This window comes from Oryx dammah, unplaced genomic scaffold (assembly GCF_014754425.2).
Source record: "Oryx dammah isolate SB20612 unplaced genomic scaffold, SCBI_Odam_1.1 HiC_scaffold_5, whole genome shotgun sequence".
Taxonomy (NCBI): Eukaryota; Metazoa; Chordata; class Mammalia; order Artiodactyla; family Bovidae; genus Oryx; species Oryx dammah.
This window is the reverse complement of record NW_024070189.1, coordinates 52,420,420-52,444,598: the sequence shown is the minus strand read 5'-3', so window position 1 is coordinate 52,444,598 and position 24,179 is coordinate 52,420,420. Positions and strand designations below refer to the sequence as shown.

The window sequence follows — 24,179 nt, the reverse complement described above, 5'->3', positions numbered from 1 at the left end:
AATTCTTTTTAATCTTAAAAAAAAAAAAAAGGCTAGGAGGCAGAGCTAGGCTGGGGCTGTGTGGGAGGCAGGCTGGACCAGAGTGGTGGTGGTGATTGGCAGAAATGGATGGACAGGAGGTGCCTTTGGGATTTGCAGCTTCAGGACCCGCTGATGAGTTGGAGGTGGCAGAGGATGATTAACAGCTGCCAGGGCTAGGAGGGCAAACCAATCAGCCGTGACACGCGATAGAAGAAATGTGGCACCTGTGGGCTCCGTTGCGGGTGCTCTGTGGGCCAGGCGCCCAGAGCCATTCCTCACGTGTCTTTGCTCTTTCCTTCTGCTTGGCCTGGGTGATTATACCTGACAGGTCTCAGGGAGGCAGCCCTCATAAAAATGGCTGTAAAGCCTTTTGCTAATACGCCGCCTCCCATAAATGTCAGGTGATGAGAATTACAGCCCCGCAGGCTCATCAAAGAGAGAGCAGGCCGTGGCTTGAGGAAGCCACAGCGACTGTGAGGGCACCGAGCTGTCTTTCCCAGCTGTATTTCAGTGTCGGGGAAAATGTGACCGGAGGAAGTGGAGTGTGAGCTGAAGGCAAAGTGGCTCAGAGCCTTTCTTGGAAGTTGTAATTATCAAATCTGTTCTGCAAAGTTCCTCTTCCCTTGGCCCAGGGCTTTCTGCAAGGTGAAGTGGAGCACCATCTTCACTTGTAGTAACTCAGCCAGGAGGAGTGGGAGTGTTAGGGAACCTGGCCTGGTGCAGCCTCTCATTCTGGCAGTTGAGAGGCTGAATGAAACGTACTATTTCCCACCTCTTCCAAGCCTTGACCCCCCTGTCAGCTAATTAAGACCTAGCACCCAGGAGTGTTTCCCTGCTCACCAGCTGTCTGGCGGCCCTTTGATGCACCCCATATGTCTCAGCCCCAACCCCCTACCCTCTTTACTTCTCCCCTTTTGTGTCTCTTTCTGTAATAGGCACTCAACATACAGCTGAAAATCACTGGGATAATATGATAAAACATGGCATTATGCTGGGGTCCTGGAAACTGGGCTGGGGATGGCAGGGAGCAAAGAAATATGATATGAAAAAGTCCCGGTTCAAAAGTTACTCATTTCACTGACTGCCAGCTGGATGAGTAACTTCAAGAGCAAAAGTAGAACACTCACAAATAATGGTGGCTAGGATCCATTCTGAGAGCAAGACTGCAAGTCAGGTACCTGCCAGGGGCATTGTCTCAGGGGATCCTCCTGATAACACTCATGAGGTTAGTACTGTTGACATTCTTGCTTTCAGAGGAGGACCCTGAAGCTCGGGAGGTGGTAACTTTTGCAGGGTGACAGCTTGTGAGTGCTGGAATTCTCTTTCAACCCAAGTCTACCTGACCCTGATGCCTGTGCACTACTGTATCTCTGGCCCATCAGTTAGGTTAACAGGAGATTACTCATAGCATGGGGGATATTCAACATGTGCCCTCATTAGGAGGCCACACTACCTTTTGCTTTTCCCAGACTTCTCTTGTACACACATGTGCACCTGAATACACAAACACATGCCCCTTGATCCATACCCTCATCCTGACCCTAATTCTTTGGATGCCAATGGCATTTTATTTATTTACTTAGCGGTGCCGTTGATAGCTGCAGCATGCTAGATCTTCAGTCTTTAGTTGGGGGCATGTGGAATCCTTAGTTGGGGCATTCAGGATCTTTTCATTTCAGCACTCGGGCTCTAGTTCTCTGATCAGGGATGGAACCCAAGCCCCCTGCATTGGAAGCATGGAGTCTTAGCTATGGGCCACCAGGGAAGTTCTCCTAATGGCATTTTGACATTGAATCAAAATTATACCAACACTGTCATATGTTCATTGAGAAAGCATTTTCAGGAAGAAAAATCCAGTGTATAATAAACTCCAATAAATAATCACCCCCAAACACCAATACATTTCTGGAATAGTTTTCTATATTAGATAAGATTTTCCCATTTGCTTCACTGTTAGTTTTTTTTTTTAATTTACTGAAGTTATTTCTGTCAGAATTAATTCTCCATTTAAATTTCAAAGTGAAATTTAAAAATAAATTTACAAAATTTTTCAAAGTGAAGAATGGAGTCATCCAGCAGTTCTGTCTGCATCAGATTTTACCACTTATATTGTTTGTGTGAGGTTTCTTCAATGACTATTATTTCTACCAGGTCTAAGATTTCTTGGTCAAATTTTACAGATTTGCACTTTCAGATTTGATCTTCAGTAAAGTTTTGGTCAATACCGCCTTTTACTACATGCAATGGTAGGGATTTTCAGTTTTAATTTATATTGGTTATCTTCACCAGACATATGCATTATGAATTGGACATCAGAATAATAGTTTGTATTTATTACTTTGTTGTTGTTGTTTAGTCGTTTAGTCTTTGTGACTCGGTGGATTATAGCCCGCCAGGCTCCTCTGTCCAGGGATTTCCCATGCAACAAGACTGGTGTGGTTTGCCATTTCCTTCTTCAGGGGATCTTCCTGACCCAGGGATCAAACTCGAGTCTCCTGCTTTGCAGGTGGATTCTTTATCACTGAGTCACCTGGGAAGGCCCTGTTTGTTACTTAGCTAAGTGATATTTAGATAACCAATGAGAAAATTGGAGCAGTTTATGCAACAGAGAGAACCAGGTAAAACAGACAAAGATTCAGACACGGAGACCTAAGAAAGACAGTAAGAAGAGATAAAATGATAAGAATAAAAAGTATATTTATAAAAATGGTAGTGGCTCATGTTTATTGAGCACTTACTCTAAGCCCTGTTCTAAACATTTTAAATGGGCTTACATTCATCTAACCCTCACATAAACTCTTTGTGGAGATATAATTATTATTTCTATTTTAACAAAGAGGAAACGTGGGCACAAAGACTGGAAATAAATTGTCCCAAATTACACAGCTGGTAAAAGGTGGACCCAGGATTCAAACCTAGACAGCTTATGACAGAGAAGTTGCAGTGATCCTTGTCCACGGAATTCTGTGGGCAAGAATACTGGAGAGGCTTGCCATTTCTTCCTCCAGGGGATCTTGCCAACCCAGGGGTTGACCGTGAATCTCCTGCATTGTAGGTAGATTCTTTTTTTTTTTTTTTTTGCCATCGGAGCCACCAGGGACAGTGGATTTCAAGCACGGATTACCCACAAAAAAGTTTGCAGAAAAATGAACAAATAGTTAAAAGTTTCTAAAGTCTCTCTCTCTCTTTTTTTTTTTTTTTGCTATCATATCTGTGACCTCATTGTGGTGATTCCATTCTGTTTAAAAAATATTTTTCTGAAAAGTTCTATATATTTTTAGACCTACACGTAATAAGGATGAATCTATAAAAGATTACAAATTCACAATTATACTTGACCATTTGTTTAGAGCTTATCTTTCATGATATATTTGCAATATTTCATATCTCTGATCTTTGACCAACTTGAATTAAATAAACTTCTAATTGGAAAAAAAAATAGCTCCTGAACCTGTGCCCTCTTCTCCAGTCTTGCTGTCGTTGTCTTAGCTAAAAGTCTCATCATGGTCAGTCACAACAATTTTTACTGTCTTAGAATTGGTTTATCTGCTTTCCCTTCTAGACTATGTACTCCACGGACATTGTCTTTAGCAACTATGATAATCCCTGGCACACATAGGTGTTCATTAAATGTTTGTCAGATTGGCAAATGAATGAGTTTGCCAAATGGAAAAATGAATTATCTTCTGAATTCAAAATCAGAACACTTGGTCTGATACATTTGTGTAATGGAGAGTTCAGGTAACTTCTAAGATGGTGAGTTATTGCAACAGCAATAGTACATTATTACTTTAGTTATCAGTTTAAATACTTTTAGAAAGTTTCTTAGGTTTTAATATTTCAAGGGCTTAGAATATTTTCTCTGTTAATGGCCAACTTCAATGTTAAAAAGCAGAGAAGAGAGTATCACAAACCTTTATCTCCCCATCACCTAGCTTCAACAGTTATCAAGATATAGTCAACCTTGTTTCGTCTGTAATCTGCTCCCCTCCCCTCACATTCTCTCCCTGACCTTGGTGCTCCCCATCTTTGTTTATTTTGAAGTTAATCCCAGATATTACTTTATCCAGAAGTCTTCAGTAGGTATTAGAATGTTTTTTGGTGTCAATTAGAAGTGATAATCATTAACTACTTTGCACATTGACATTTATTGACTGGTACTGAGCTACACATCTCACACGCTAGTAAAGTAGTGCTCAAAATTCTCCAAGCCAGGCTTCAGCAATACGTGAACCGTGAACTTCCTGATGTTCAAGCTGGTTTTAGAAAAGGCAGAGGAACCAGAGATCAAATTGCCAACATCTGCTGGATCATGGAAAAAGCAAGAGAGTTCCAGAAAAACATCTATTTCTGCTTTAATGACTAGGCCAAAGCCTTTGACTGTGTGGATCACAATAAACTGTGGAAAATTCTGAAAGAGATGGGAACACCAGACCACCTGACCTGCCTCTTGAGAAACCTGTATGCAGGTCAGGAAGCACCAGTTAGAACTGGACATGGAGCAACAGACTTGTTCCAAATAGGAAAAGGAGTACCTCAAGGCTGTATATTGTCACCCTGCTTATTTAACTTATATGCAAAGTATATCATGAGAAATGCTGGGCTGGAAGAAGCACAAGCTGGAATCAAGATTGCCAGGAGAAATATCAATCACCTCAGATGTGCAGATGACACCACTCTTATGGCAGAAAGTGAAGAGGAGCTAAAAAGCCTCTTAATGAAAATGAAAGAGAAGAGTGAAAAAATTGGCTTAAAGCTCAACATTCAGAAAATGAAGATCATGGCATCCAGTCCCATCACTTCATGGGAAATAGATGGGGAAACAGTAGAAACAGTGTCAGTGCAGATGGTGATTGCAGCCATGAAATTAAAAGACGCTTACTCCTTGGAAGGAAAGTTATAACCAACCTAGAACAGCATATTGAAAAGCAGAGACATTACTTTGCCAAGAAAGGTCCGTCTAGTCAAGGCAATGGTTTTTCCAGTAGTCATGTATGGATGTGAGAGTTGGACTGTGAAGAAAGCTGAGCGCCGAAGAATTGATGCTTTTGAACTGTGGTGTTGGAGAAGACTCTTGAGAGTCCCTTGGACTGCAAGGAGATCCAACCAGTCCATTCTAAAGGAAATCAGTCCTGGGTGTTCATTGGAAGGACTGATGCTAAAGCTGAAACTCTAATACTTTGGCCACCTGATGCAAAGAGTTAACTCATTGGGAAAGACTCTGATGCTGGGAGGGATTGGGGGCAGGAGGAGAAGGGGACAACGGAGGATGAGATGGCTGGATGGCATCACCGACTCGATGGACATGAGTTTGAGCGAACTCCAGGAGTTGGTGATGGACAGGGAGGCCTGGCGTGCTGCGATTCACGGGGTCGCAAAGAGTCGGGCAGGACTGAGCAACTGAACTGAACTGAGTGAACTGAACTGAGCTACATTCAGGAGAAACTGATTAAAAAACATGAATACATTCCTATTCTCTTGGATTCTGTATCCAACTGGACATTGAAGTTACTATATCAGCTATTTCTTTGTCCTAGTTTCTTGATATGTGAAAGAGATAGTGATGTACCTTACTTAGATGATTGTTGTGAAAAGAAGATGGATAACGTATGAAAATTCTAGCCTCAAAAATTATTCATTGTAGTTATTTGAAATGGACTGAATAATTGAAAACCCATGAGTCCATAGTAATACTTAACGATGTCAGAAAAACTAATTTGTCCTCAGTTGAGATAGCTATCAAACCATCATTTTACTTTGAAAGTTGATAAGGAAAGAGAAAGAACTAAGCGCTTATCCACTTTTAGCATAGAAACTGTAATTGGGGGCAATAGCCCCTGTTGTTGAAAGAAATCTTTAACTTTCAGAATAATTTTTAGTTAGTAAATGTAGAAGGTAACATATAGTTAGCAAATCACTATTTTGATACCCCAAAGGAAAGTACTGATTCAGAAAAAGATACAATCATTAAACCATTAGGTTAATGGTTATTAGGTAGGGCGATATTTGTTCAATTTTGCTGGAGATGGGCCTGGTTTATGACTGTTGTCCAAAAATAATTATTAATAGTGCAGATAACATTACAATGTAAGGATTGAGCTGTCATCCCCTTTATCCCAATGTCAGTCATTAAGGGTAGGAAATTCAGATATGTGTCTCCTAGTGTGAGATACACGCTACTATTTAGAAAGAGTTCTTGATAAAAATGTTCAGTTTATACTTGATCAAGTCTTCAGATCTAACTTCCAGCTTATAAAAATTACAGTGTTAGAGGAAGCAATCAGATCCAAAAGGTGAAACTGGCCAGGGGTCTTCAGCAAGTCAGTGTCACGAGAAAGAGGGACTATTCTAGGCTAACAGTCTTAAGTGACATAGCAACCAGACACATTGCATGATTCTGAATTGGATCCTGATTTGACCAAACCTGTTCAAAAGGACATCTTAGGGACAGTTGGGGAAACTTGAATATGGATTTGATATTTCTGTGACTTTGGTAGATGTGAAAATGTTATTTTTGATATGTGGGATTTTTGTTTAAGATATATATAAATACTGATTTAATGTTTTTTAGGGATGGAATGTTATGATGTTTATAGTTTAAAGTACTTCAGAATTAAAAACAATAAAGTGAGTTGACAGGATAAGAAATAAGATAAAATATGTAAGACATATTATAGACATAATGCTAAATATTATAGTAGGTAGTAAAAAGTGATTGGGATGTTACAGAGATACCTTGGGTGTCATAGGAGAATTATAATAGAGGAAATTACCTAGATGAGGGTGGCTAGAGGTCAGATTTTCTATTTGAAGAATGCTTCCTGGAGGAAGTAATTGTGTAAGTTGAGACCTAAAAGAACGTGTGGTAGGTAAGATGGTCCCCAGTGGTACCACCTCTGGTATTTAGCTCTTGTGCAAGCTATTCCTCGAGTGTGGACTGGACTTATTGGCTTGCTTCTAATGAACAGAATATAGGCAGAAGTGATGGAATTTCACTGCCAATACTAGGTTACGGAAAGTCTGTGGCTTCCATCTTGGGCATTCTCTCTTTGTCTCTGTCTCCCTTTCTCTCTCTTTATTGAATAGGAGAAGCACACTGCCACATTGTCACCAGCCCCCTGAAGAGACTCATGTTGCATGTCTTCAGTTGAACCACCCATGAGAAAGTGACGCATGGCACCATCCAGATGAGAGAACTTGGAATCAGATTCTACACTCTTGGGTGAGTCTTCACTCCTGAGCCTCAGGGCCCCCTGTGTAAAACGGGACAATACATTTACCTTAAAGGGTTGTTGAAGAGATTAAAAACAGTTTATGAAAAGTATATATCTACCATGGGTATAAAATAGGTGTTCAAAATGGTAATTATTAAAAAGAAGAACCTGCTTTAGCATTGGAACCACTTCTCAAGAGTCAATTCTGAAGAGTGATGTCATAGCCAGGACTTAGAGCCCTGATGATATTAATTAGTCTTAAGCCAACACTGTCTGTTACTTCACTTTGATATACTAAGTTTTAGGATCTATAATTCAGTTGCTGTCAATCTGCCCCCTCCCCAAGGAGTTTCTTCCATTCATTCAAATTGACAGTTTGTTTTCATCTTTTATTAATGCCAGTGACTATCTTTCTATGAGGTATCTATTTTGAGGCTTGTCCCCCTGCCCCCCCCCCCAGCAGTGGGGATTAGTCTGTCATGGGTCATCTGTACAAGTATTATTTTCAGAGTAGTTTGCCAGGATTTGGAGTTTGCTGATGTTGAAAAGGGGGATCTAACCATTCACTCTCATTCAAGCTCCATTTTGTTTAAACGTTACATATTTAATGAAACTTTAACCATACTTTCCTTCTCCAAATTTTATGATCAGAATTATGTTTGGGTCTTATCACATTTTATCATACTTAGTTAATTTTGAATATTTAACTGAGATTCAGTATAGCATGGTATTTATTGAAATACTATAATTCACATACAATAAAATTCATCCTTTAAAGTACACAATTCAATAGGTTTTAGTATGTTCACCAAATTGTACAATCATCACCACTATGTAATTTCAGAACATTTTCATCATCCAAAAAGAAATCCTGTACCCATTAGCAGTCACTCCTGCCTCCTGAAAACCTACTTTCTGTCTCTATGGATTTGCCTATTCTGGATATTTTCATTAAATGGAATCATATACTATGTAGCCTTTGGTGTCTGGCTTCTTTCACCTAGCATAAAGTTTTCAGGGTTCATCCATGTTGTAGCATGTATTGGTACTTAATTCTTTTCATGACTTAATAATATTCCTTTGTATAGATATGAAAGAAAGTGAAGTCACTCAGTCGTGTCCAACTCTTTGCAATCCAACGGACTGTAGCCTACCAGGCTCCTCATTCCATGAAATTTTCCAGGCAAGAGTACTGCAGTGGGTTGCCATTTCCTTCTCCAAGTATAGATATACCATGTCTGTCTATTGTATAGCTATACCATGTCTTTAAATCAATTTATCAGTTGTTCAGACATATTGGCTATTATGAATTATGCTGCTATGAATATTTGTGTACAAGTTTTTGTGTACATATATGTTTTCAGTTTTTCTTGGATCACAGTGTTTAGCAGTGAGGCTTTGCTGCCGTACTATCTCAGGTTTAAGGCTAGGTTCTGCCATTTATTAGCTGTGTAAACCTGGGATTTCTTTGCAGGGAATGCTGCTGAAGCTGAAAGTCCAGTACTTTGGCCACCTCATGCTAAGAGTTGACTCATTGGAAAAGACTGTGATGCTGGGAGGGATTGGGGGCAGGAAGAGAAGGGGATGAGGATGAGATGGCTGGATGGCATCACTGACTCAATGAACGTGAATCTGAGTGAACTCCAGGAGTTGGTGATGGACAGGGAGGCCTGGCGTGCTGTGATTCATGGGGTCGCAAAGAGTCGGACACAACTGAGCGACTGAACTGAACTGAACTGAAACCCCAACAAGTCACTTAACTTCTCTGTGTCTCAGTCTCATCTATAAACTGTGGCTGTTCATAATACTCAAAGCCTAAAAAGCCTTTTTAGGAGGCCTAAAACAGATAATACCTGGAAAGTAATTAGGACAGTGATTGGTATAGGCGGTTTGTTGTTGTTTGGTCGCTCAGTCCTGTCTCACTCTTTTGCCACCCCATGGACTGTAGCTCTCCAGGCTCCTCTGTCCATGGAGTTTTCCAGGCAAGAATACTGGAGTGGGTTCCATTTCCTACTCCAAGGTATCTTCCTGACTCAAGGATTGAACCCGTGTCTCTTGATCTCCTGCATTGGCAGACAGATTCTTTACCACTGTGCCACCTGGAAAGCCCCTGCTGCTGCTGCTTCTAAGTCACTTCAGTCGTGTCCAACTCTGTGCGACCCCATAGACGGCAGCCCACCAGGCTCCCCCATCCCTGGGATTTTCCAGGCAAGAACACTGGAGTGGGTTGCCATTTCCTTCTCCAATGCATGAAAGGGAAAAGTGAAAGTTAAGTCGCTTAGTCCTGTCTGACTCTTAGCCACCCCGTGGACTGTAGCCCACCAGGCTCCTCCATCCATGGGATTTTCCAGGCAAGCCCCTAGGTCTGAGTAAAAAAATCTCTATCATTAGCTTAATATTTTGGGCTCCTTAATGGTGGAATTCCTCTTTATCGTGCCTTTGAAACTCCAGTATCCAAAAGGTTTTTGTTTTTAATAAAAAGTTTAATAAATATTCAGAATTCCTCCTGGGTATTGAAAGTGAAAGTGAAGTCGCTCAGTCGTGTCCAACTCTTTGCGACCCCATGGATAGTAGCCTACCAGGCTCTGCCGTCCATGGGATTTTCCAGGCACGAATACTGGAGTGGGCTACCATTTCCTTCTCTAGGGGATCTTCCCAACCCAGGGATCGAACTTGGGTCTCCTGCATTGCAGACAGACGCTCTACCGTCTGAGCTACCAGGGAAGTATTAGGGTATGCTAATTTTACACAAGTATACTTTAAAATTGAAGGACATATGGTTTAAATTATAAATTGCCAAGACGTTTCCTTCCCCCAACTTAATAGAGCAATTTGTAACACTCATCAGCCTGCAACTAATTATTGAATACAATTTAACAGGTATTCTTGTGGTTAGTAATATATCATTTAATAACACGGGGGAGCCTGGTGGGCTGCAGTCCATGGGGTCGCGCAGAGTCGGACACGACTGAAGCGACTTAGCAGTAGCAGCAAACTGGTGGCCCCTTGCTGCTGCTAAGTCGCTTCAGTCGTGTCCGACTCTGTGCGACCCCATAGACCACCAGGCTTCCCTGTCCCTGGGATTCTCCAGGCAAGAACACTGGAGTGGGTTGCCATTTCCTTCTCCAATGTGTGAAAGTGAAAAGTGAAAGGGAAGTCGCTCAGTCGTGTCTGACTCTTCGCGACCCCATGAACCGCAGCCCACCAGGCTCCTCCGTCCATGGGATTTTCCAGGCAAGAATACGGGAGTGGGGTGCCATCGCCTTCTCCGAGTGGTGGCCCCTTAGGACTCTAGATTCTAAAAATCTGGGAAACAGCTCGTTTCTACAACAACCCTGTGATTGGTTTACCGGAGACCCAGGCGATTTTTGATTGGCTCACTCAATAGAAATGGTCAAGGCCCGAGCCAATATGACCGGTACGAGGACAACGCCGCTGCTACTGCTAAGTCGCTTCAGTCGTGTCAGACTCTGTGCGACCCCACAGACGGCAGCCCGAGGACAATATGGCCCCACAATTGGCTTTCCTGGAAGCCGACAGACACGTGGCTACCTCAGGCCTAGCCGTACGTGGGAGGACCTGGTTACGCTAACCTCGAGAGGGCGCCGGCGGCTCCTCGTTACTAAAGTCTCGTTTTCCCATAAAGCCTCTGAGCAACCAATCAACTGACTGTCTCCATACCGCTTTTAAAGTCGGCGGGCCCTTTCACCAATAATAAGGCAGACACCACCCTCACCTTGGGGATTGATGGAGAGTTTGACCAATCACCTCACAGATCTCTGCTATCTCCGCCTCTCTCTCGCGGGATTGACGATCCACCCGGCCAATAGGGGACGCCCAGTCGGCGGGTGGATGAAAGCGGCCCTCTGTAATGGCGGAGCGTGGTGGGGACGGGGGAGACGGTGAGCGATTCAACCCCGGGGAGCTCAGGTAAGGGCCCTGCTCCACCTTATATCTTGGCGCTCCGGCGTCCCAGGGGCTAAGCCTGCCGCGCGGAGAACCGAGGTGGAGGGTGGGCTGAGGAGGCGCGGCGGCTAAGAGCCGGGACCGCATGGGGTTGGAGAAGGGGGAAGGGAAGGCGGGTTGAATGAGGGAGCCGGGCCGGGGCTCGGCCGCGGCCTCCTGTGGGTTCTCGGGGCGCTCATTTCCGTTTTCGTGGGGCCCAGGCGCCCCTCGCAGTTTGCGGCCCACAGGCTGGGCCCGGGGTTCCCGCTTTGGGGCCCCGCCTCAGACGCAGTCCGCCTCCGCTTGGGCGGCCCTCAGCCTGACTCCCGGCTCGGCGCCGCCGCGGGCCCGGTTTTCCTCCCTGAAGCCCTCCATGCTGCGGGGCAACTCCTCGGCGTCCTGGCTCGGCCTTCTTCACGTCCTCCGCCGCCTTTTGGTGTCCCCGCGTCCGCCTGGTTCCTTTTTGCCCACGTCGCTTGCTTTCCTTTAACTTCACGCGGCCTCCCTTTCTCTTATCGTTTGATCCCTTATCCCGAGTTTATGAGGAGTAACAATAGCGGCAGTCATTTGTTTCGTGCTTCCGAGAGCCAGAGAGCCCTTTTCTTAGTGTTTTCTCTTGTGATCCTCACACCCACCTTTTGGAGTAGTTGCTCTTCTCGTTTTGCAGGCCCCGGAGCAAGAGCCACCGTCAGTTAAGTGACTTGCCTATCCTTCAGGTGAGGAAACTGACGTAGAGCCAGGTGTCTTTGGTAGAATCTTGGCTTCAGGAAGTGGCTTGAACGCAGGCAGCCAGGCTTGGGAGCCTGCACTTTTCTGTCCTCCTCCCTTCTAGTCGTCTGCCCACGCTGTCTCCCTAAGGACGGCAGCAGTGACCTTTCTCGCCCTGGTTTCTGGGCTGCCTCTGGAATTTTTAATTGTCTTGGAGAGAAAAATCTTTAGTCAGTGGTTTTTAAGGAAAACAAGGTACAGAGCTTTACGTCTATTTGATACTGTCTCTTTTTCTTGGATGGAAAAAAATGGCATTTCAGATGTTTAGTCCCCATTCTGAATAGTGCCCGTTGACATCCTTTGAGAATGAGTAGAATAAGTTATGAAGACTCTAGCATTGTCTAGAGCTCCAGATAAAATTGTATAAGGAAACTGGGTATTATTACTAAAGTTTTCAGCGGGGGGTGAAATCATGTCTTTGAGATGATGAGTTGTCACAAAAATTTTTAGTTTGGCAGGAATAAAGTCTTACTTTAGGGATGGATCTCAAATCTTTTAAACCCCGCGTGTACACTGCAATACTGAGTGATCCGAGTGCATTGCTAGGGTCGTTTAGTATTAGTGATGAAAGGGTTATACCTGATTCTGATCTCAAGAGGTACTTACGCTAGCCTTATGGATTGATTTGGAAACATTACTTTGCATTTAAGAGAGTATCCTATGTCAGTTTTACAGTGAGTAGCCTTTTAGATTTTATTACTAGTGTAGACACTGCTGCAAAACTGATTTGAATAGTGCTTTAAATTAGGTGTTCTCTTGGAAATGTTTCATACCTTAACTCCTGGGGTTGGAAATTCCTTCCACAGCATGTGGTACAGACTTTTCTTTTAGCATTTCTCATGGTTTAAGAGAAATTAGTTTTTTGTGGCCTCTGATGACAGAAATTGGGGCTTAATTTTTTGTATTTGTATTCTGAATATACGTCATGGTGTTGTCATCGTCATAGTGCCTCGCAAATCAGGTTTTCAGGTATATATATTGTAAATAAATTGTTATAGGAGATTTAGAGATGGTCCATTTATTGGACTCATATTTATTGTGTGCTATATAAGAGTCACTCACCTAGGTGCTGGCAGTAGTCTTGAACCAGACTAAAATCCTTTCTCCTCCGGGAGCTTCCATGCTAATTAAGATTGATCTAAATTTCAAACTAACCACATCAGATGAGGAAATCAGCCTACAAGTGTGAAGAGACTTACACAAGGTCACTGGGTCCGGATTAAAACCAAGGTCTCCTCACTTAGTCTACTTTATAATTTGCCTCCCATATATCAGCATTTAAAAATTTTTGCTCTGTTGTGCTAAAGTATTTGCAGTCCTCACCATTGGGAAGATTACATATCTAGATATAGTACTTCTAGGGAAATAATTTGTTCTTGTAAAAAAAATTTTCTGCATTTCTGTTCATGCATGTACGCTTCTATTTTCATAAAGATCCAGAGTGGTAGGAATGCGAATAATCCACAATAAGATTTATTTGGAGATCCAAATACCTTTCTATTTTCCTTTATGAGTAAGAATCATTAAGATAACTTTTAGAGTCATGTTGGTACAGATAAACTTTACCCAGGGCCTTTATTTACTTATTAATGCTTTATGACTTATGACAAGGTGCTTGTCTGAATTTCCTGTACACTGGGAACTGTACACTGGGAATAAGAATACACTGGTGTTAGCACTAACATGAAACAAGTTCTTTTTCTGTGCTATAGTTTCCTCTGTAAAACCGGTGCCAAACTTATCTCATTGAGTTTTTGTGATGATTGAAAGACTTAGTACGTGTACTAAGTACATGTACTTAGTGCTTAGTACATAATGTCCCTATAAATGTGCTTGATATAGAAGAAATACCTAGGGTTCACTCTCATTATTAAAACAGTAATTGAACACCTGGCTTCTGGGCTCTGGGTGGCATCAGTATACTAAGGAGAAAATGCTAGTGAGTATAGGTAATATAAAACTAAATAAGTGTGAGATTTTTTTCATAGCATTTACCTCATAGTTGTAAACTCAGATTGGGTAATGAGATAGAAAGGTGGTGGGAGAGACTAAGGTGGGAAAGAACTTTGAGCTTAAACTGAAGAATGAGAGAGTCTGTTACATAAAGCTCTGGGGAAGAGCATGCCAGGCAGAGGAAACAAGTGCAGAGGCTTTAGGGTAATGAAGTAGTTGATCAAAAGGATTAGAGTCTGTAGAGAGATCAGCAAGGGCCAGGTTACATAGAGCCTGCTAATAATGATTATAACAATATTAACACTGCTACTAATATTAATACTGTTTAACAAGGTAATTTTAGTAGTCACTAAATTATGGGTTTTGATTACTACTATTACTATACTGATGTTGTAGTAACAGCAATAGTAACTAATAAAGATGTGCTGAGCAGTGTTCCAAGTACTTCATTAGCTTCTTTAACCCTTCACTGCAGGTAAGGTTGTTGTGATAAAGTGCATATAAAAAGCTCAGCACATGTGCTATACATATCTGACATAAGAAAATGGCAACTTGAGGCTGTCAATAGAGGAAATTATGTGAATTTTGCTACCATTTTCACTGCAGACATTTGAAAGCATCTAGCTTTTCAGGTAGAGTACTATGCTAGGTTTTGTGGGAGAATGAAAGTAATGATGGTTAAAATAGTTCGCTGTGTCCCAGGTACCATCCTAAATGTTTCACGGCGATTATCTTATTGAACAGAGAGAGAGGTTTCATTTCTGTCCCCAGTGCCCCTCACTTACATCTGAGTATATTCAGGCTCAGAAAATATGTAAGAAGCCTGAAACAGAAGGCAGAGCCCTGATTTGACTTGCCATGGTTTTAGAGCCTAAAATACTTAACTTTAAGTTACAGCTAGAAAGTGTGACATTTAAAAGAAAGAAATAATGTATAGCTGAAGGCTGAGATGGAATATCTTTCCTTGATGAAGATTTTTCCTGTCCCAAAGGTTAAGACATTGCTTCAGTAACAGTGACCATCAGCCTTTTGGGAGTGCGTATAATTTGAAAAAGGCTGATTATTGTTTCTGCAGTAATTGCTTTTAACTCATACTTCTACCATTGAGTGTAGGGTGATTTGCAGATTTGGTGAAATGTGTTTGGTATAGTAGTTCTGGATGTGTTTACAATCCTAGTGCTCTCCTAGAAGGCAAATTGGTTCTTTTATTAGGATTTTTTTTAATGTCAGAATTGAACTACAATGTGGAAGACTTAGAGAAAGTTGAAAGGGTAGTCTTAAGTACAGGGTTGAAAAATGTAGGAAAGTTGGAAGAATCTGGTGAGGCCAGAGTGTCAGAATGATTATTATCAGATGCACATGAGGATATAATGGTTAATCTCCTGAGCACTGGAATGTAAATTTCATGTTTATAATGGAGAAAATTATTGTAGCTACTAGGTAGACTGTGATAGGTGCTCAATAAATTCACAATGGTATATTATAGTAAAGATTTTTATAAGATTCTACATACCCTATTTATAAGGTACAGTATCACCTACATACTCATTGGTGCATTCAGCAAATACTTACTGAGCCCTACTATGCTGCTGCTAAGTCGCTTCAGTTGTGTCCGACTGTGCGACCCCTTGGACTGTAGCCTACCGGGCCTCCTCCGTCCATGGGATTTTCCGGGCAAAGGTACTGGAGTGGGTTGCCATTTCCTTCTCCAGAGGATCTTTCTGACCCAGGGATCGAACCCAGGTCTACCTGTGTTGCAGGCAGAGGCTTTACCCTCAGAGCCACTAAGGAAGCTTTTTTTGAGCCCTACTATCGGCAGGCATAAATAACTATGTGCTGGGGATATAAAGGTGAACAGGACAGACAATTCTTGCTCTAAAGGGGCTTACATAGACAGCATGGTGTAGTTTGTAAGAGCCTTTTGTCGGTGTTTGAATACTGTCTTAACCACTGAACTAGCTGTGTGGCCTTGGACAAGTTGTTTTACTTTTGTGTGCCTTAATCTGTAAAGTGAGGTTGATAAAATCTATTTCAGAGTTATCGTTGATTGTGTGAATGCTAAGTTGCTTCAGTTGTGTCCAAGTCTTTGTGACCCTGTGGACTGTAGCAGGTCAGGCTCCTCTGTCCATGGGATTCTCCAGGCAAGGATACTGGAGTGGGTTCCCACATCCTCCAGCAGGAGATCTTCCTGACCCAAATCTTTTATGTCTCCTGCATTGGCAAGCCGGTTCTTTACCACTAGAACCACCTGGGAAGCCCAGTAAGCACTTGTAAGAATTAAAACATTATTAAAAAAAGAAAAGCACTTAGGAGATAAAGAAAACCATCTAATGTGATATTGCTTATCTGCTTGAATGCCATGGAGAAAATAAAGGTGTTTAGCTAGAGATTGAGGACTGGGGTGGGGTGCAGTGTACAGAAGGGCATTTCCTTCTATATGAGAATGCTAATTATGTCTTAAGCTGTTAGCCTCCCCTGCTATAAAAACATTGTGTTTAGAAGTAGTTTCAAGATTCCAAAAAGTCGCAAAAACAAAAATAGTATGCTTAATGTTAATATTTTACCTATTCTGCTTCGTTGCTTGGTCACATACATGATCTCTGTTACTCTGAACCATTTGTGGTAAAGGGCCACACACAGCATGGCCCTTTACCTCTAAATACTCGAGTGCTTGTTTTCTGAGAATAGTGATCTTCTCTGACAGACAGCACGGTTACCTACTTTGTAAATTTGCACTGATAAAAAGTAATCTTTTGTCTTTATTCCAGTGTTGTCTGTTAATGCAGTATGTTCTTTATTGTATTTCTTCCCTCTAGTTTAGTATCCTGTCTAGAGTTGGAATTGTATTGTCATGTCTCTTTGGCTTCCTTTAATCTAGAACATTTCTACAACCTTCCTTTTTTCTTCTTCTTATAACAGCATTTCTGAAGAATATACTCCTGCTCCCCCCTTGGTTAGAACATTATTTTGTGTTTGTCAAATAACTCATTATTATTATGTTGAGGTTAAACATTTTGCTTGGAATAGGTGGTATTGTGTCCCTCTCAGTTGTATTAGGTCAGTTTCTCTATTCCATAGTGTTTTGTTTATCCTTATTTCTATTGTAAGAAACATGTGGGAAGATACATTAAGACTGTGCAAATAACCCCCTCATTTCCTCCTAGATTTGGTGTCCATTGATCATTCTTACTGATGCACTCTGCTACAGTGATACAAAATGATGACTTTCCAACTCTGCTTGCTCTTAAGGGCTTTAAAAATTTGATGTAATCAGAGTTTAGTAGCTGTATTTTTCTTACTTTGAGAAAGAAAATTTTATTCTTTGGTTTCCCATACAGGATGGCTCAACAGCAGGCCTTGAGATTCCGAGGCCCAGCTCCCCCACCAAATGCAGTGATGCGAGGCCCACCACCTCTGATGCGACCTCCTCCACCTTTTGGTATGATGCGAGGCCCTCCTCCACCACCTCGGCCCCCATTTGGACGTCCCCCTTTTGATCCTAATATGCCACCAATGCCTCCTCCAGGAGGGATTCCTCCACCTATGGGCCCTCCACACCTTCAGGTAAAGAATGTAGAGATAGCTATTTCTTTGTTGAGGTTAGTGTCAATAGTATGTATGAGTTTTGGTTTTAAACCTTGTATTCTTGGGTTTATAGGAGAATGAGAACTAAAGAGAACATCTTTATACTAATGTGTTGCTTCAAAAGCACTGATAATGATAATTCGTATGGAAATTCAGAATGGAAATTTATATGGTGATGAAAAAATATGTATATTAGGATTGAATAAGGTAGTTCTAACTTGCTTTCATCTCTGACCATTGTCTTTAATAATCTTCTTTATGGGAAATGATATTTGAAAGCTTATGTGTAAAGAGAGGGAAGTTTGTTTTCAATGATATATATTACTAATGAGTTTAAATATATCTATATATGTCTATATATTCCTGAAGAATTCTTTCCACGAATGATCCCTAGTATAGAATCTAGAATGTGACAATCAGCACATTTTGTAAGCACAGTATTTGAATTTTTTTCCTTTCCCAGGAAAAAATATGAGTGTCTCACAGTTTTAGAAATAGAATTTTTGTGAAATTTCCTTAAATGGAAATTTTCCTAGTGCTTTAACCTGAAGCATATATCCTTCTTTAGTGAAGTTATGAAGGTATCAACTCTCAAATACCTACTTTTGAGATTATATTCTTTTTGACTGTTTGAGTTTTCTGTTTATTTAACCTGTACAGTTCTGAAACCAAATACAGTAGTATCATATGCCTTCTGTTAGTTTAGATAATCAAGAATGAATTTACTAAAAATACAGATAATGAGGTACTATTTAAGTGACGTTGGCTCTGATAGAAGTGTATTTATGGCAGAAACACCAGATTTTAGTACTTTGCTTATTTTGTTACCTTCCTAGAATAACAGCCTGTCCCTCCTTTCCTCCCAGCCCTCTTAAACAGTTAAATGGTTTTATATTTTCTTTAGAATTAGAATATGAAGTAACTTTCTGACTTGTTGACTGTGGTATAACTTGTTATATGTGAATTTACTCTACTTTATGCCTTTAAGAGTTAAACCTCCTTGTAGAATATTATAAAATGTAATGGGTTAATGTAACCCTCTAATGGAAATATATCAGATGTTGTAATGGGATGCTTCCTAATATGCTTTTTTTGGTCTTGATGGACCATTGTGTGATTTTACATTAAATCCAAATGATTTTCAGATAACTTTCACATTATTGGCGTAGTGCCGATTCCATTATCCAGATTAAGATGCTTTGGATAATTAAGTTCTAATGTTACTTGTAGATTATAGAGGAAATCTTTTAATCCCTGTTCAAAATCTGTTTTCAGAATTGCAGACCTTTTTTCTACTTTAGTGAGTAAGATATAGCAGTTACAGTTAAATTCTTTGATTCAGGATCTTGGGTTGAGTCAGCAATCATTGAAGGAATTATGAGGGCTAGTGTTGAATCAGTGGTGGTTTCAGGAGATTTATTTTTCTAATTGTAATATATACCATTTAAATTCTTTTCCCAAAAGTAAAGTGAATAATTATTTTACTGTATCTTTTAAACTTACTAATGTTAGCATCTTTGGTGAGCTACATTATTATTATTTGAAAACTAGGAAATAAATGTTTTCCTAGCTAATAATTTTTTCTTATAGGAAAAGAGAATAAAAGGCTAGGTATATCTGATTTTTCTTTTTAAGTTATTACTTGTTATTTGTAAAATAACATTTCTCTTATAGTTTTTTGGTTCCTGTTGTAGGTGAGCTGTCAAGGCATTAGGTGGCTGGTGTTACGAGAATCAGAGTTTTTCTTCTGAAAGTAATCTAGTGCCCAATATATGAACTAGCAGTTAAGGTATAAATAGTAAACCAAAACTTACCTATAATTCTACAACCCAGAGATGATTGTTATTAGTAGCTTGACATACTTTCTTCTAGTCTGTTTAGTAATCATTTTTATTACAGAAAAACTTTGCTTACACAACAACTTAGGTAATTGTATTTGAATTGACTATAAAGCTAATACCTCTTATAGTGCCTTACCTTTTGGGTAGAATTTAGTAATAATTTGAAGGAAAAAAGACAAACACAAGTGACATTACTTCTTGTGAATTAACAGAGACCACCTTTCATGCCTCCACCCATGGGAACCATGCCTCCTCCTCCTGGTATGATGTTTCCACCAGGAATGCCTCCTGTGACTGCTCCTGGAACTCCAGCACTGCCTCCTACTGAGGAGATATGGGTTGAAAATAAAACTCCAGATGGGAAGGTAAATTATGAAATGTAGTTAGGTTGTTATCTTCTTGGTGACAGAAGAGTAAAACCTGGGAGTTTGGCAGATTGAGATCAGTAACTATCCTTGCCAGTTAAGAATGAAACTCAAGTAAGCCAGGGTAGGGCAGGACTCCAGGAAAGATTCACTTGATGGGACTTTTGCACAGACATGAGGTGGCCTGGAGCACCTTCATAGGTTTGCCTGTGATTCTGAAACCTGTGTTTTTAAATACACACCTTAGGTCCCCTAACAGCTCTCAGGTTTAGTGATTACTGGGAGAACTCACAGTACTCAGCAGGTGGTTGTATTTGCAGCTATGACTAATTATAGAAAAAGGATACAAAGCAAAACCAGCAAAGAAAAAAAAGGTGCATGGGGTATAATCTGAAGGAAACCAAGCACAAGCTTTCAGGAGTCCTTTCAGTTGGAGTCTCATAACAGTGTGTTTAATTCCTGTGCCATGGAATTGTGAAAACACTGATAAAGTGTTGTCTGCCAGGGACGCTGTCCTGAGCTGAGGAATCAAGGTTTTCATTGGGGACTGGTCCCATATCTGGTACCATTTGTCTTGCACTTAGCAAATTCCAGACTTCCAGAAGGAAGGCAGGTATAGAGCATAAACTGCATTGTTTGCGTAAATAGTTGAGCCATTCTTATCAGTTAGGGAATGGTGGACAATGGCTTTCTAGGGATAGTGGTCTTAGATCTGCTGTGTTAACTGTGCACAAAACATAGCCTTGGTTCTCCTTTTTTGATGTGTTAAAAATACAATATGCTCTTTATAGAAAATTTAGGGAAAAGGAAACAGTGAAAAAATACCAATAATTTCATATGAACAGCCAATTTTGATGTACTTTCTCTTTTCTAGGTTTTTAAAAAAATACTATTTAAGACAAAATATAATTATATTATTTATAAATGATAGTTGACAGGTTCTTTGAAACTGACGATTTTGCTTCCTCTGCAGGTTTATTATTATAATGCTCGGACACGTGAATCTGCATGGACCAAGCCAGATGGAGTTAAGGTTATTCAGCAGTCAGAACTGACGCCTATGCTTGCAGCCCAGGCACAGGTTCAGGCCCAAGCACAGGCCCAGGCACAAGCACAAGCTCAAGCACAGGCCCAGGCCCAGGCCCAGGCGCAAGTGCAAGTGCAAGCGCAAGCCGTCGGTGCTCCCACCCCTACGACCAGTAGCCCAGCACCTGCAGTATCTACTTCAACATCATCATCAACCCCGTCCTCTACCACTTCCACCACCACAACTGCCTCTTCAGTTTCGCAGACGGTATCAAGTGAGTATTAGTCAGCGTGTGTTTTCATTTAGGGACTAGAGAAATGGACAAGTAGGAATGCATTCCTTTATGGTCCTAGTTTAAGTATTATCCTTGGTATTATTTAAAATACATTTTTGACATTAAGACTTTTGGCTAAAAAGAACAGAAATTTATATTAGTAAAAGAAATTATTTGTTCAATTGAAATTCATGAAGCTAAACTGGAAAAGTGCAGAGTTAGCTGTTCAACTTGGCCAACAGTAATGTTGGGTGCTGTGGATTTGCAAAATAAGTGTGAGTCTTGGCCCCTATCTTGCAGAGTTTCCAGTTTTTCTAATTGAGGAGGCAAGAAAAATGCATGTGAAACAATTAGAAAATAGTGTGCAGAGTTATACAGCGAAGCTAGAAGATATAAGAATTCAAGAAAACGGAGAGACAAGTGAGTGGACTACATGGGTATTGAGATGGATCATAAAGGGTGTGTAATAGGATTTGAATAGGTTCAAAATTTCAGAGAGGTGTTTCAGATGGGGGAAACATAGGTTAGGAAATGACGGTAAATATAGTTTGTAAGATTGTTAGGTGGGAGGATTTTTATTAGTTAATACATTGAATAAGAGACCAGGTTTTGGAGAGTTTTAAGAACCAGGCAGATGAGTGAGGCAGGCAGGCGCTAGGTGGTTTGTATAAATTCAGTATACTGGAAGATTTTTTCTTGTGCTCATTTTTTGGTTAGTGTTGAAATTGGGGAAACTTAGGAAAACTTGCAGTAATCTTGTTTAAAGGTAGATAAGCCTTGGAATGATGTGCAGGCAGATGTAATGAGAACTTGAGTTAGAAGCAGCCCAAAAGGTAAGAGAACTTTCAGGTATGAAATCACAGAAGCCCAAAGGTACGTCTTTTCTCTAAAGATTAGCAGTGATGAATAGATTTCAGGGGTGAGGAGAGAAGAATGTTAATTTGCTTAAAAGACTGTCATTAATAGTTATGATACTGTTTCTGGGTTTATTTTTTTTATATATATAAATGCTGTACTTATTCTGCAGGTTCAGATTGAGCACCCAAATATTTAAATAATTTTGTTGATTTGATTATTTAATATGATATGAAGATACATAGTTATCCTTATAAGGCAATTATAATCCTTAGAGTCTTTTCCTACCTGGATAATAGGTGAGAATAAGGGGGGAAAAAAGAAACTCTTCTCCTTCCACCAGTAGCTTTGGGGACTAGGGAATTGTTAGTGTATATTACCTTATAAGAAATAAGAGAAATCTAGTCATTTTAAAAATTCAAATTTGATTTTATTTCTACAAGGAGTAACCGAAGTAGTAAGGTACCTGTGATAGGGAGACAGTTTTTTTAAAGGCCTTATCTGATATTTTTTAGATAGCTTTGGAGAAAATATACTTAATAGAAAGATGTAAATAATGCTTTATTAGTCTGATTTCTTCTGTAGCTATGTTGAATTCTGAAAATATAGAAGTTTAGCAGTGATACTAGCTAGTTGGTTGAGTATCTTTGCCTTTTTATAGGCAAATATTTCTTAAACCTGTGCGGCAAGGCAGAAAGCTGCCAGTTTTTATGGGGTACTTTTGGTTGAAATGGGAGATGGAGATTGTTAAAAGCAGTGTGGTTCTATGGGGGAGGCTCTATGTTGATTCTGTTTTTTTCCCTGCCTTCTTTGGAAAGAGAAGTCCGTAGTACTTGTTAAGGAAAGTGGATAGCCAAAAACTTTGAACTGTTCTCTATATATTCCATTTCTGTATTGGAGTGGTCTATCAGTAGGCCCATAAGTGTCTTGTGGTTATTAACCATTCTATTCAGAATTCCTGTTTTTTCATTTTTTTTTTTTTGCACTACTCTTCAGTGATAGAAAGGAACATCTTTATTCTAAGAACAAAACAGTGAAATCTTGTTCTTTTTACTGCCTTTAAACATCAGTTTTGATGTTATCTTTGAGTATTCCTGACATCTATTTTTATTTCGCTTGATTCACTGTCATGAAGTGTTACTGTACTATAATTCTTAATATATTTTTTCCATCTCTTAGAGATAGTCACTTGTCTTTAGTTAAGGTGCGAGGCTGGATTAGTAGTATATTTTGAGTTCTAGTGTTACACTAGTCATTTTAGCAAATGGAGTTAATAGAAATTTACTTACTATAAAGTCCTAGCTACCATTCTCCCAGATCCTCATTTAATTCTTTTATTTCCTTTGCCCTTTTCTGTCATGACTTGTGGCCACTAATCAAATTCAGAAAATCCTGTTTCAGCAAGAGGATGAGTGAATACTTTCTGCCATCTCCATTGGTGTACCTTTCCCCTTGAAATTTGATCCCTTTCTAACTCATTTTCCTGATTCCAGTACTTTCTATCATAATTTTAACAAATATTACTAAGTACTATTACCATAATACTTTGAAAAAATGTAATTCTATTAACTGCAGTATAAATCTGTGGGTAAATGGAACTAAAAATTAAGGAGTTTATATTTTAACCCCAGTTGAGCCTATACTCGTTTTATCTTGTGCAAGTTTGTGAAAAATGCTGATGAAATCCTACTTCTCAGGGAAGTTGGGAAATAACTAGATATATTTTCAGCCATTGCAGTAGATTACAAATGATAAATGGTATATGTATGGGACTGGGCAAATGTTGCATGTAATTTGTATTTTTCACACTGTTATAAAATTATATTAATATGATACTGTACCCTAAGGCTAGGTCTATGCTAGACCACCAATTCATTCCTGGGCCCCTGAAGATACTTGTTTGGCCCTGCTGTCTATTTAGCCAAGGTGAGTCCCTCATTAACAAGTATGAAATTGCACACATCTTCCCAGCCTAAGTGAGTTTTTCATTGTTAGGAGCTGAAGGAAAGATAGTGACAAATTTTTCAGTTGAATTATTGGGTGGTTTGCATTAACAGTGTGCTTTCCCTTAGAATAAAATTGGCATAAATGTTGGGAAAGCACTGTTTTATTTATAAATTTGATGAATTCATTCTTGGTCCAATATAGGTAAAGTTTGACATTTTTCCTTCTGTCAAGATAAAGATGACGTATTTGTTACCAATGAATTTATAAAAACAAATTTTGTTTTGGAACTAGATGGTTTAGTTTTGTGCAATATTACATTTGAGAACTGAAACTTTAAAGAAGGGAAATATGAATTTTATATATTTTGAGAGTCACAGTTTGATT

At 40.1% G+C, this 24,179-nt stretch overlaps 1 protein-coding gene across 15 annotated transcripts in view; it reads left to right on the top strand.

The window, feature by feature from the left end:
* The first annotated feature begins 11,064 nt into the window (after nt 1–11,064).
* TCERG1 (transcription elongation regulator 1) overlaps nt 11,065–24,179 on the top strand; it is a 52,740-nt gene continuing 39,625 nt past the window's right edge. For 6 of the 15 annotated variants that reach the window (XR_005721010.1, XM_040239778.1, XM_040239777.1 and 3 more), the window contains exons 1-5: nt 11,075–11,165; nt 17,240–17,465; nt 19,540–19,692; nt 20,666–20,993; nt 21,294–21,413. Coding sequence is in view for 14 of the 15 variants with exons in the window: in XM_040239778.1 (XP_040095712.1) it covers nt 11,107–11,165; nt 17,240–17,465; nt 19,540–19,692; nt 20,666–20,993; nt 21,294–21,413 (886 nt within the window). In the remaining variant the exon portion in view is untranslated. Of the gene's footprint in view, nt 11,166–17,239; nt 17,466–19,539; nt 19,693–20,665; nt 20,994–21,293; nt 21,414–24,179 lie in introns of all 15 variants that reach the window. The other 9 variants (XM_040239783.1, XM_040239780.1, XM_040239776.1 and 6 more) reach the window with 5 other exon arrangements.